The sequence below is a fragment of the Rhinopithecus roxellana genome, chromosome 13, assembly GCF_007565055.1.
Source record: "Rhinopithecus roxellana isolate Shanxi Qingling chromosome 13, ASM756505v1, whole genome shotgun sequence".
In the NCBI taxonomy this organism is placed as follows: domain Eukaryota; kingdom Metazoa; phylum Chordata; class Mammalia; order Primates; family Cercopithecidae; genus Rhinopithecus; species Rhinopithecus roxellana.
This window is the reverse complement of record NC_044561.1, coordinates 28,642,636-28,655,320: the sequence shown is the minus strand read 5'-3', so window position 1 is coordinate 28,655,320 and position 12,685 is coordinate 28,642,636. Positions and strand designations below refer to the sequence as shown.

The window sequence follows — 12,685 nt, the reverse complement described above, 5'->3', positions numbered from 1 at the left end:
TGAACTGATGGCTGGGAGCGTGGCGCATCCCGCATCACCTGACTTACCTTGGTGTCCTTCTTTGTAGCCTTTTGTCATACACGATATGGAGACACTGTGTATGGCTGAGAAGACGCTGGTGGCCAAGCTGGTGGCCAATGGCATCCAGAACAAGGAGGCGGAGGTCCGCATCTTTCACTGCTGCCAGTGCACATCGGTGGAGACCGTCACGGAGCTCACGGAATTCGCCAAGGCCATCCCAGGCTTCGCAAACTTGGACCTGAACGATCAAGTGACACTGCTAAAATACGGAGTTTACGAGGCCATATTTGCCATGCTGTCTTCTGTGATGAACAAAGACGGGATGCTGGTAGCATATGGAAATGGCTTTATAACTCGTGAATTCCTAAAAAGCCTAAGGAAACCGTTTTGTGATATCATGGAACCCAAGTTTGATTTTGCCATGAAGTTCAATGCACTGGAACTGGATGACAGCGATATCTCCCTTTTCGTGGCTGCTATCATTTGCTGTGGAGGTGAGTGGTTGATTTAATCTGCCGGTGTCATGTCACTGACAGGCTCCTGTCTTGAAAATTTTGACAATGGGAAATGCAGTACCAGCTTGAGCTGTTCCAGTGGAGGGGATGCTCCCAGGGTGGGAAGAAGGCTGACCTCCAGTCACTGCTGAGTAGAATTCAGTGGGAATTATATCAATATTGTACAATATTATAGTATATATTGTTATTATCTATAAAGACATATTTAATATTATGTAAATGTATGACATTTTAATTATAATATTAGCCAGGTGTGATGGTGCACACCTTTAGTCCCAGCTACTCAGTAGACTGAGGCAAAAGGATCTCTTGAGCCCAGGAGTTCAAGGTTGCAATGAGTTATGAATGCATCCCTGCACTCTAGCCTGGGCAACAGAACAAGACCCTATGTCTTTTAAAAAAAAAAATTATATATTTTGCACAAATATATATATAGAGAGAAAAAGAGGTCGGACATGGGCCTGTAATCTCAGCACTTTGGGAGGTCAAGGTGGGTGGATCGCTTGAGCCCAGGAGTTTGAGACCAGCCTGGGCAACATGGCAAGACCCTGTCTCTACAAAAAAAAGTACAAAAAATTGGTCTTGTATGGTGGCATGTACCTGTAGTCCCAGCTACCTGGGAGGCTGAGGTGGGAGGATTACTTGAGCTCAGGAGACAAGGGTTGCAGTGAGCTGAGGTCGTGCCACTGCACTCCAGCCTGGGCGACGGAGGAAGACCCTGTCTCAGGAAAAAAAAATTATATGCGTATATATATATATATATATATACACACACACACATTTCATTTATATTATAATTATGTCTAATATTCTAAGCAGATATAATTTGTATATTATATTCCTATATGTATTATATAATGATGTTGTATTCATATTATAGACAATATTGTATGAAGTTCAATACAGATGTCAATATAGTTGCTGTCACAATCGGTTATGTTGATGAAAAGTATATTTCCTAATGCAAAGTATAATATCAGTCAGTAGCCAAGTGGCAGTGACTGCAAGTGTTGCTTTGCCTGAGGAAGCAGATCCCAGGGAAGGCCAATCTGGTCCTCTGTGTGGAAGCTGGCTCTGCAGCCCCCCCATTTTTGGCTCGGTGTCACGTTCCTTTAAATAGCCCCGTCTCAGGTCTAGGAAGGTCATCCATCTACTGTAAACTCAGCTGACCTTACCCAGGCTTGGTGGAGACGGATGGGGTCTCCCACACTGCCTGCAGCCATACTGCACCCCGGGGATTGACTCACTGTCAGCATGGAGCTGACTCAGCCCTACCAGCCATGCCTGTTACCGTCTGGCTGGGCACAAGTCAGATGAAAGAAGTCCTTGCGCTCTGGCGTAAAGTGTACAAGGGCAAAGCAGTCACGCATAATTTGTCCTTTAGTATGGTCAGGATGTAGCATTGTGGGCAATATGCAATTGCAGAACTATTTATATGTAGCATGATCACAGTTTTATAAAGGAAATTATAATCCTATATCAATCCTAGGTATATAGAAAATGTCCAGTGAGATAGCTGTTAAGCCTATTATGGTGGGATTAAAATTATGAGGGGGGATTTCTTTCTAATTTTCAAAAAATTCCTCTTTTTTTTTTGAGACAGAGTCTTGGTCACCCTGGAGTGCAGTGGCACGATCTCAGGTCACTGCAACTTCTGCCTCCCGGGTTCAAGTGATTCGCCTGCCTCAGCCTCCTGAGTAGCTGAGATTACAGGAACATGCCACCACACCTGGCTAATTTTTGTATTTTTAGTAAAGATGGGGTTTCACCATATTGGCCAGGCTGGTCTCAAACTCCTGACTCAGGGTGACCCACCCACCTTGGCCTCCCAAAGTGCTGGGATTACAGGCGTGAGCCACCGCACCCGGCAATAATTCCTCTCTTTAGAGACTTAATAGTTATAGCCCCAGCCACTCTGGAGGCCCCGGCAGGAGGATTGCTTGAGCCTAGGAGTTCCAGTCCAGCCTAGGCAACATAGCAAGACCCCTTCACTAAAACAACACAAAAACAAGAACTTTATAAATAAAAACTTAATAGGCCGGGCACGGTGGCTCAAGCCTGTAATCCCAGCACTTAGGGAGGCCGAGACGGGCGGATCACAAGGTCAGGAGATCGAGACCACCCTGGCTAACACGGTGAAACCCCGTCTCTACTAAAGAATACAAAAAAAAAAAAAACTAGCCAGGCGACGAGGCGGGCGCCTGTAGTCCCAGCTACTTGGGAGGCGGAGGCAGGAGAATGGCATAAACCCAGGAGGCGGAGCTTGCAGTGAGCTGAGATCCGGCCACCGCACTCCAGCCTGAGCGACAGAGCCAGACTCCGTCTCAAAAATAAGTAAATAAAAATAAAAAAAATAAAAACTTAATAATTATATTTACAACCAAAAACAATGAAGATTTTAAAATCCTCATCACTAGCAACACTGTTAAGAATCATAGCAATGGCTGGGTCTGTAAGGGAGCACCGCCTGCTGAATATGGCTCAGGGCAGTATTTTCTGGACCAAGAATCAGGTCTTATGCTGTGAGACTGTCCCAGGAAGTCTAGTGCCAGCTACCCCAGGCAAGTCATCTGGTGTGAATGCTGGCTCTTCCTGCACCAAGTCTCAGACCTGCCCCATCTTCCTCCCCACTCCGGGGTCTCCTGAGCGTCCTTTCCAGCCAGTACGCACCCCCAATCCCGTCCCTGCTTCATTTCCCACTCCAGGGTCTCCTGAGCGTCCTTTCCAGCCAGTACGCACCTCCATCCCATCCCCCCTTCATTTCCCACTCTACTTTCTTTTCACCTGACTCATATTAGAAGGCTCCGTAACAGAGCTATATACACCACAAAACCTAGTTCTTTTTTATTTTTTATTTATTTTTTTTAAGACAGAGTCTTGCTCTGTCACCCAGGCTAGAGTGCAGTGGCGTGATCTTGGCTCAATGCAACCTCCGTCTCCCAGGTTCAAGCCATTCTCCAACCTCAGCCTCCCGAGTATCTGGTATTATAGGCGTGAGCCACCGTGCCCGGCCTGCAAAACCTAGTTCTAACACAATCACACTCCTTAAATATGGTGGAACACTTGAAGCTGAATATCTAGTTTCGACTCAAGAGCTTCATTTCCCATATTATGCAAAACTGGTGGTGGTTATCTCCAGAATGTACTGTTCCTCCTAATAGCTCTAATTTTCCTCCCTGACAGGTGGTCGTCAGGTAAATCACAAGTGAAAGGGCCATACCATAAGGTGTACTTAGGGCGTTATTGCCGCCTCGTAGTGTGAATATTTAGGAAAGACTACTGGTCCTGTCTGTCCCTACTTCACCTATTGACTTTGGAAAAACCCATGTTTATCTTCCAGTCAAGTTGACAACATCCAAAGGCAGCTCAGTTTTTTTTCTAAGAAAGGCCACATAAAATAGGCATGTTTGGTTCCTGAAACTGATAAGCAGTTCTTAGGTGATTACCACACTCAAACCTCTCTCTCTTCTTTCGAGACTAGATCGCCCTGGCCTTCTAAACGTAGGACACATTGAAAAAATGCAGGAGGGTATTGTGCATGTGCTCAGACTCCACCTGCAGAGCAACCACCCGGATGATATCTTTCTCTTCCCAAAACTGCTTCAAAAAATGGCAGACCTCCGGCAACTGGTCACGGAACATGCGCAGCTGGTGCAGATCATCAAGAAGACGGAGTCGGATGCTGCGTTGCACCCACTGCTGCAGGAGATATACAGGGACATGTACTGAGTTCCTTCAGACCAGCCACACCTTTTCCAGGAGTTCTGAAGCTGACAGCACTACAAAGGAGACAGGGGAGCGGCACAATTTTGCACAAATATCCACCACTTTAACCTTAGAGCTTGGACAGTCTGAGCTGTAGGTAACCGGCATATTATTCCACGTCTTTGTTTTAACCAGTACTTCTGAGAGTGTAGAACTCAAATGCTGGGGGTAGGTGGCTAATCTCAGGACTGGGAAGATTAAGGAGAGTGATGCTCAATGGGCTGATTTTAACTCACCCGATGTTAATCAATGCACATTGCTTTAGATCACATTCGTGATTTGCCATTTAATTAACTGGTAACCTCCAAATTCATGGTCTGTCTTCCCATACACCCTGCTTTTGACTATTGTGCTCCATTATAATTCTGAAAACTAATCAGCACTTTTTAACAATGTTTATAATCCTATAAGTCTAGATGTATCCAAAGGCAAAGTATGTAAAAAGCAGCAAAATATTTATTTCAAAGACTTTACTTCTGTTTCCTGAATCTAAAAAAAGACAACATGCTGCTTTTTAATCATAGGATGGAGAATTTTAAAAAACTGTCGGGGCAGGCACAGTGGCTCATGCTGGTAATCCCAGCACTTTGGGAGGCCAAGGCAGGTGGATCACGAGGTCAGGAGATCGAGACCATCCTGACCAGCATGGTGAAACCTTGTCTCTACTAAAAATACAAAAATTAGCCAGGCATGGTGGCACGTGCCTGTAATCCCAGCTACTCGGGAGGCTGACGCAGGAGAATCGCTTGAACCAGGGAGTTGGAGGTTGCAGTGAGCTAAGATCGCACCACTGTGCTCCAGCCTGGTGACAGAATGAGACTCTGTCTTAAAAAAAAAAAAAAAAAAAAAAAAAACTGTTGGATAAGCTATCAAAATGCAGCTGTTGTTTTGTTTTTGGTTCACTGTTTTCGTGGTTGTAACTAATATGTGGAAAGGCCCATTTCCAGGTTTGTGTAGAAGAGCCCAGAAAACGGAGTCTGAAGACCCCGGCTCTGGACTGTCATAAGCTAGCGCCCGTGGTAAGCGGGATGAGACAAGCTCCCGAAGCCCACCAGCTTCCTGCTCCACTCGGCTCCATCCAGTCGATCTGAACCCACCCAGTCCGGCTGTCTGTGGGAATGGTGACGTTCTCATGGAAAGACTGACACCTTACTTGTCAATGTTCCTCCAGGCCCCATTTGGCAGCTCCCATATCTTTTGTTATGTTGCTTTTAAATAGATGATGCTTTATTGTTTTAACTCTTGGTGAGAGTAGATGCTCTCTGGAGCGGAGAAGAGGCACATGTGACCTGAAAGCCTGGGCTGGGTGGGAGCTGGTCACCCTGGGGATGGAGAGGGGGGTGGGGTCTCCTTCAAATGGCAGTTTTACTTCAAATGGCAGATTTCATAAGAGTTAGTTATTTTTTACAACGGTTTAGGTTAAGTCTCCTTTGTATGTCAGGTAGTTTTTTCAACATCTAAAATATTTGTTTTAGCCATCAAAACCAACTTATCAACCTCAGTCCAACTGCGAAGGCAGCGTTGATTATGGCAGTTTGTCAAGAATACATGGACCTGGAAACACTTTTTCTCTCTGTCTACCTGCTAGATAAAGTGTCCCGTCGAGAATTTTCAGATCTGGACTGGAAATGCCAGGCCCATTGCCTCCAGGGAGTCGCCGTGCACCTGGAGGTATCGTCGATGCCTCTCCCCCCATGGTTAGAAAATTTGGCTCTTCTGAGGTCATTATTATTTTGAGAATGATTAGGATTGATAAAGGTCCCATGACCAGCAATATGGAAATGCAAGAGTGGAAAGGATACAGTGTGAAACTTCCTCTAGAAAAATGTGAAAGTTAGGAGCAGCACATCCTTTTTTAAAAATTACAAATTTAGTCCTGTTTTGGTTTTTGCAATCAGGCCAGGCGCAGTGGCTCACACATGCAATCCCAGCACTTTGGGAGGCCGAGGTGGGAGGATCCCTTGAGCCCAGGAGTTCAAGACCAGCCTAGGCAACATAGCAAGACCCTGTCTGTATACGAAATTTAAAAATTAGTTCATCATGGTGGCATACACCTATAGTCCCAGCTACTCTGCAGGCTGAGGTGGGAGGATTGCTTGAGCCCAGGAGGTCGAGGCTGCAGTGAGCTGTGATCTCACCACTGCATTCCAGCCTTGGTGACAGAGTTAGATTCTACCCCTCCAATCCCTGCAAAAAAAAATGTAATCAAAGGGCCTGTTGGCCAGCAATGGCAGCAGCAGCGGCAGGCAGTCTGCACAAGTGTCTTAGGAACCAGAAGCAAATAAAAGTGTTTCCATATATGCCACCAGCCAAGTGGCCATCGTAATTGAGAAAGAAGCTAGCCTTTGAGTGGCATGGTCCATCCGTTTCAATATTATTTCCTAAAATGAGAAGCCCCTGTGTTGATGAGACCCAGGGGCTGGAGGCCAATGCCACACTTGTGTTATCCACCGCGACCCTGCAGCTGCTCGCTCTGATGTGCCCTGTGCCATTCAAAGAGATGTGGCCCAGGAAAGTGAGCCTCACGTTTTTCAGAGAAGTCATTGTTCTGTTTACATTTTCATAAAACCTGTTCAAAATAGCCCCCCGTCTCAGACTTTCAGCAGTAACAGTAAGCTGACTGACACATTCGAAGTTAGCTCCCGGGACACTCAGCAGCAATGGTGAGCATTTGGTTTTCTTAAGGCCCAACAAGACTTCCAGGGACATCTCTGATGAAGCCAGAATGGAGACACCAGTGACCTCAGGCTGAAAGTCACTCAACATTGGTCTCTTGTGTTGATAGGGAAGGAAATCACACATTCCTATTTCTTTAAATAACAAAACCACTAATTGCCACTCAATGCTCGAATATTTTGGGTCACCTAATCATAGATTTCTCAGGGCATCAATACTCAAATATAGGTGCCCCAGTTCAAATGGGAACTATTAACAGAGTGCATTTCTTGCTTGCTGGGTTTCAACAGACATCAGCCAAAAGAACAAGAGAGATGTCAGGACAGATTCCGGAGTGTCGAAGCGCATGTGTGGCACCCGCTCCCCCTGGCAGCAAATGCAGGAAGTTGAAATTTTACCCACTCTTCAACAAGTCATTGTTTAAACACAGTTCTTCATTTTCTCAACTTTTAATAGCAAAAAGTGCCAAAGTCTTCAGAGACCAAACAGCCTTGGTCTATTGTGCTGACCAGGCTTCACATGGCACGGGGCTCCTCCCAGATGTGGCTCTCGTGTGCCAGCCGGCTGTGGCTCGGGAGCAGACAGACGCAGCCCTCTCCACTGTCCAGGGGAGCCTGGCGGCTCATCCCTCCTCTCCCACCTCCTGGCACTTCCAGCTGGGTGTCCTACATGCTGGATTCTGTCCCCACCACACTTCCAGAGGCTGGAGAACTGCACAGGCCTAAGGCCGTTTGGATGAATTGTCAAAACAAGATGCTTCCAGTTATAGCAGCAGGAGCGGGACTGGGAGCATGGGCTGACGGTTGCTGGTGCCTTTCTTTCCATCTCGCTTGCCTGTTTCCCCTTGACCTTTCCTCCATCTGTAATGAGAAGAGTATAAAGCATCTTCCTAATGGGTGTGTTTGCTATACAAACATAACAGATGTGAAGTGGGGCAGAAACCCAGAACTCGGCATTCAAGGATACCCAGGAGAGCTGTCCATGTTTTAAAGAGCTGTGTTTTGTTTTGTTTTGTTTTGCATTTTAAGAGCAGAGAAGGTACCTTTCTGCTGCGCTGATGCATTTCTTACACTGGGCCATTTAAGACCCCAAGGGAAACAGCCTTCCTGGAGCATTCATTGTCTGGAGGTTCCAGGGACAGGGACAGGGCAGCCTCCCAGAGCTGAGCAAGAGCTCAAGGCACAAATGAGAGATTTGCTACACCATGAAAAGTCAACAACTTAGCCACCACTTCCCCGCAACGGACCACGAAACAAATACCTCAGCAGGCCCTGCGGGAGTGCTAGAGCTGAGGTGCACACACCGCGGCGTCTGTAGTTAGGGCAGGTGGGATGGAGACTCCTTGAGTGCGCACACCTGAGCCTGCCCGCACACAGGGGAGCAGCATCTCGTATGACATCTGGTAGGAACTTCGGTTGTGTAAAGGGAGCCTTGAAGATACGTGCAAAAGGTGCTACCCCAATTTGGTGAAACTGATATTGGGCACATCCTGGGCTTAGGAGAAGCGGCCGATGGTCCTGGCCTGCAGTGACACACAGCCCCCACTGCCCCCAGCAACCCCTCTCCTCTTCACCTCTTCCTGCTGGCCATGCGGAAGCCGCTTCCTCAGAGAGACCCTACCAGATGTGGATGGAAACAGATGCATCAAAGCAAACTTTGATGAAACCGTGACCTCCTAAGGTCTGTCTCCTCTGAACTTGCACCTGTGCCTTTCTGTGTTTGGTTCCCAGCGCTTCCCACCTCGAACTCCCATTTTCAAACCACTGTAGCTCTGGGCACTTTCGATACTTACCAGCTGTATACACAATGGAGGGTTTTTTGGTCCTGATCCAGTGGCCACACCTGTCTCTGGAATGTCCCATTCAACTCCAGTTTTAAAATGGATTCATTGTTTCAACCCAGCAAGCCCAATGCACCCAGCTAAGACTGGCTTGACCGACAGCCTGGCCTTTGGTGGGGGGCTTCCTGGGACCTGGGAAAAGCTGGCTACCTTCAACAGCTAGTACCTCTTCAACAGTGTGGCCTTTCAAAATGCAGATGCCACCAGGAGAACGTGCCAGGTGCCCACAGCTCACCACCTATGGATGCCATGGCTCTGGGCAGCTTTCAAAGCAGGTTCCTGTGGTCTCCTCAGCTGTCTGAGGGGCTAACAGCAAATCAGCCTCCATGTTAAAATGAAAACACCAGCCTCCAGATGTAGGGCCTGCTGGGTGTTGCTAGCGCTGGGCCCCAGGCATGGTGCACTTTCTCCACCTCCTGCAGCCTCCCTATTGTTTAGAGACACTTACACCTGGTGAGTGCAAGGACAGGTGACCCAGGGGCCTGCAGCCTTGTCCTCAGCTCCCATTTCCTGGACTGCCAGCCTCGCCCTCTGCAATTAGCATGGTTGGCCTGATGCAGGGGTCCTAAGGGATTACTTTTTAGACTTTCTTTCATGTTCAGAACAGTCGTATAGATTCAGGAGAGGCAAGGAAATGATGCTGTCCATAGAAGTCACCCATGAAGACTGATGCCACCACCTGAGGGCTCATGATTATTAGAAAGTGTCCACGGGAACCTCTCAACCACAGGAGGTTTGTCTCAACACTGCTCATTTTTACGGCACTGGCATTGCCAAGCATGGGGAAGTATCTGCTCTTCTCATGTTAAAAGTGGCCCAGCTTCTCTTAACTCGGTCCAAGCTGACTTGTTCAGTTGTACTGGAACTTCTTACCAATCAAATATTTACATGGAGCAAAGGGGACTGTGTGCACCTCCCTAATGGCAGGGATGATGGCAGCTGTCATTCAAGCCTACCTTCAGACGTCACAGTCTGGAAGTGAAATGTCCACAAATATCTGCAGCAGAAACGGGTGTAAGGACCACCCAGCTGTGAGGCAGCTTTATAGACCAAGGAAGGGTTGTGGCAAATAAATGATTAACCTGCCTCCACTGTGCTGAGGGCAACCAAGGCCATCTCACCAAAGGATTACTCGATGCCATTAAATCATCCCGTGAACTTCCTGCTTCCGAGTCCAAGGCCTTTGCCCAGGGCACGTACTCCTCTGAGAGGCCTTCTGCCTAGAAAGATCTAAGACTGGGTTCCAACGGCTGAGATCTAGGTTTTTGCTGGGATTTACATATTTTCAGGTGCCATTTTGACAGCATTCAGGAAAACGGTCCTTGACCCCATAGACTAGGGTAAGAATAAAGGCAATAAATTTGGTCTGACTCAGAATATAGGAGATCCATATATTTCTCTGGAAACCACAGTACACACTAAAATGTGAAATTGAAGGTTTTGTTAAAAAGAAAAAGATAATAAGCTTCATGCTTTGTTTAATTACATAATGATTTCCGTTACACTATTTCTGTGAAATGCAGCAGGTTCTTAAACGTTATTTCAGTGGCATGGGCTGGAAGCTTATCACAAAAAGCCATGTGTGTGGCCTTCTTATTAGAACTGAAAGAGAGAGGCTGGTGCCCAAGGCTGCTGCCTGCTCCACCTTTGCCAGCTCTGGACATCTGGGGACGTCCCTGCAGATCTGGAATGGGGCCGTCAACTGACCATTTGCTTCTCAGAATTTCAGTTTGAGACATGAGAGGTATAATCAGTTGCTTTTCTCCCCACAGAGAACCCCTTTTGTGAGGGGAGAGGAGCTATGGAATGTGGTTCAGCTGAAACACATACAACTGCATCCTTTTGGAGTCCTTTGCCAACAAAAACAGACCAACAGACCAGATCGTGTCCATGTTCAATGTCATGTCTTGATGGACACAGCTGACGACCTCAAGTACATGAGTAGTCTCATGGCTATTAGATGGATTATTTGCAAAAAAAAAAAAGAAATAATTGATTTTTACATCATAGACAGCAAACTAAGACCTGGGGAGGGGGTCATTTTTTTTTTTTTTTTAATTTGCTAGTTGGGTCAAATGTGACAAGAAGGGAGTCTACCTGCCACCTCTTCTCTTGCCCCTCTTCCGCCCACATCCAGCATTAAAAATCCATTCATTTAATGAACGGATACAGTGCCACGCAAACTGGCGCACAAGCAGGCCCCCAGCCCACGCACCCTGGCTCCTGGGAAAAGTGGTGACCCGGGTGCAGGGGCATGCTGCAGGCCGGGGACATAGTCGGGCACCTTCCCCGGACCCCCAGGCCTTGGCTCTGCCTCAAGTCAGAGAGGGTCAGCCTTCAGGCCCTGGAGAGGAGTGACTGGCCGATCGTTTCACAATAAAATCACTCGCTTTTGGCAACTTCACTTTTTTTAAGGCACAGTCAGTTCCTTTTTCATGTACCTCACAAAAGATGAAGACCACGTAGTACTCTTTTTGGTAAGATTACAGTGTTCATGTTAAATATCACTATTTTTTCTACATTGTGTGGTAAAAAGAACTATGTTAATAGCTATATCTTAAATACTGTGATTTGAGTTTTTAAAAAATATCCTAATACAAATATTTTACTAACAGAATCATGCATCTAATAACAAATATTTGGATTCTTCTGAAATCAGTGTTGACTCATATTCTTAAAAGCCTGGCTCTTGACCCTACTGGAAACACAAAGGAAGCGGAAATCAAACAACTAAAATACACTGCGCACACGTGTGTATGCACACGCACACAGTTTTTCATTTCTCTTGAGCCACGCAGAATTTACTTTCAATGTGGAAATCTCTTCCCATTACCACACTGTATGTGCACAGAGCACAAGAGAGGCTATCTTTAGACACTTGCACCAGCGAGGCCTTAGACTCCAGGTTAGAGGCCACCGAGTTCATACAACAGTGTTTCCCTAAAGAACCTTCACTGTTCCTGTTTAGTAAATAGCTGTCTGCGGTTCAGGGAACTCTTACCTATGGGTTATTACCAAAGAACTTTGGCAATTGGAAATGTCCTGATGGAAATTCTTTGCACGTGCCGGTTCTCTGGCATCTTCCAGGTGGCCCAACCCAAAGCATAAAGCAGAAACCACAGACCCCGTGAGTCTCCCCATACCCTGTTTCCAATACCTTGGCAAAACTTCTCGGTGCATATTGGTTACACCCTCTGGGATCCATAATGCCATTAGGCTAAAACCCTAGGGGAGAGGGCTGACAGACACACACGCGACAATGAGGCAGATCCCAGAGCAAGGACTGGGCCCAGTCTCTCCATGTGTGCTCTGTTAGTGAGTGCCTCATACTCTCAGTATTTTGGGGCTTACAGCTTCTTACTTGTGCTAAACAGGTGCAGTTCCAAAGTAGGAACTGCCACACAGGCCCCAGCATCCTCTCTCCAACTTCATACCTCTCTCCTGGTGGGGGGAGCGGGCATCCAGGACCTCCGGAATCAAGGGTGTGCAGAGAAGGGTGAAAGTAATTTTTCTAGTCACATGAACTGATTGATTCCAAGCAATTAGAAAATGGCTATAAAATAACCTTAATTTTTAAAAAAATCTTGGGTCTTCATTTTCCTATTAGGAGACTGAACTGACCACATGTATTGATTTATATCCTGAATATATGGGAACTTCTGTGTTTGGGATGTCCTACTGTAAGACTGATGAATGTACAGAGTTAATTTCAGGGTACAGTTTTGCCTTAATGGTTTTAAAAAATAAACTATTTTTTAAAATTTTTGGTGAGTTTTGAGTGATGCTGCGAGATGAACTGTTTGGTCTAAAAGAACCAAGTCCTCAGCTGTGGGGTCCGCCCTCCGCCAGAACAGGCCCTGCGCCCCTC

The 12,685-nt window shown here is 46.7% G+C and overlaps 1 protein-coding gene across 5 annotated transcripts in view; it reads left to right on the top strand.

Annotated features, from left to right (window-relative positions):
* PPARA (peroxisome proliferator activated receptor alpha) overlaps positions 1-12,582 on the top strand; it is a 103,069-nt gene extending 90,487 nt beyond the window's left edge. For all 5 annotated transcript variants that reach the window (XM_030915028.1, XM_030915029.1, XM_030915031.1 and 2 more), the window contains 2 exons: positions 68-515; positions 4,018-12,582. In XM_030915028.1, the coding sequence (XP_030770888.1) occupies positions 68-515; positions 4,018-4,265 (696 nt within the window). In that variant the 3' untranslated portion in view covers positions 4,266-12,582. The remainder of the gene's footprint in view (positions 1-67; positions 516-4,017) is intronic.
* The last annotated feature ends 103 nt before the right edge of the window (positions 12,583-12,685 follow it).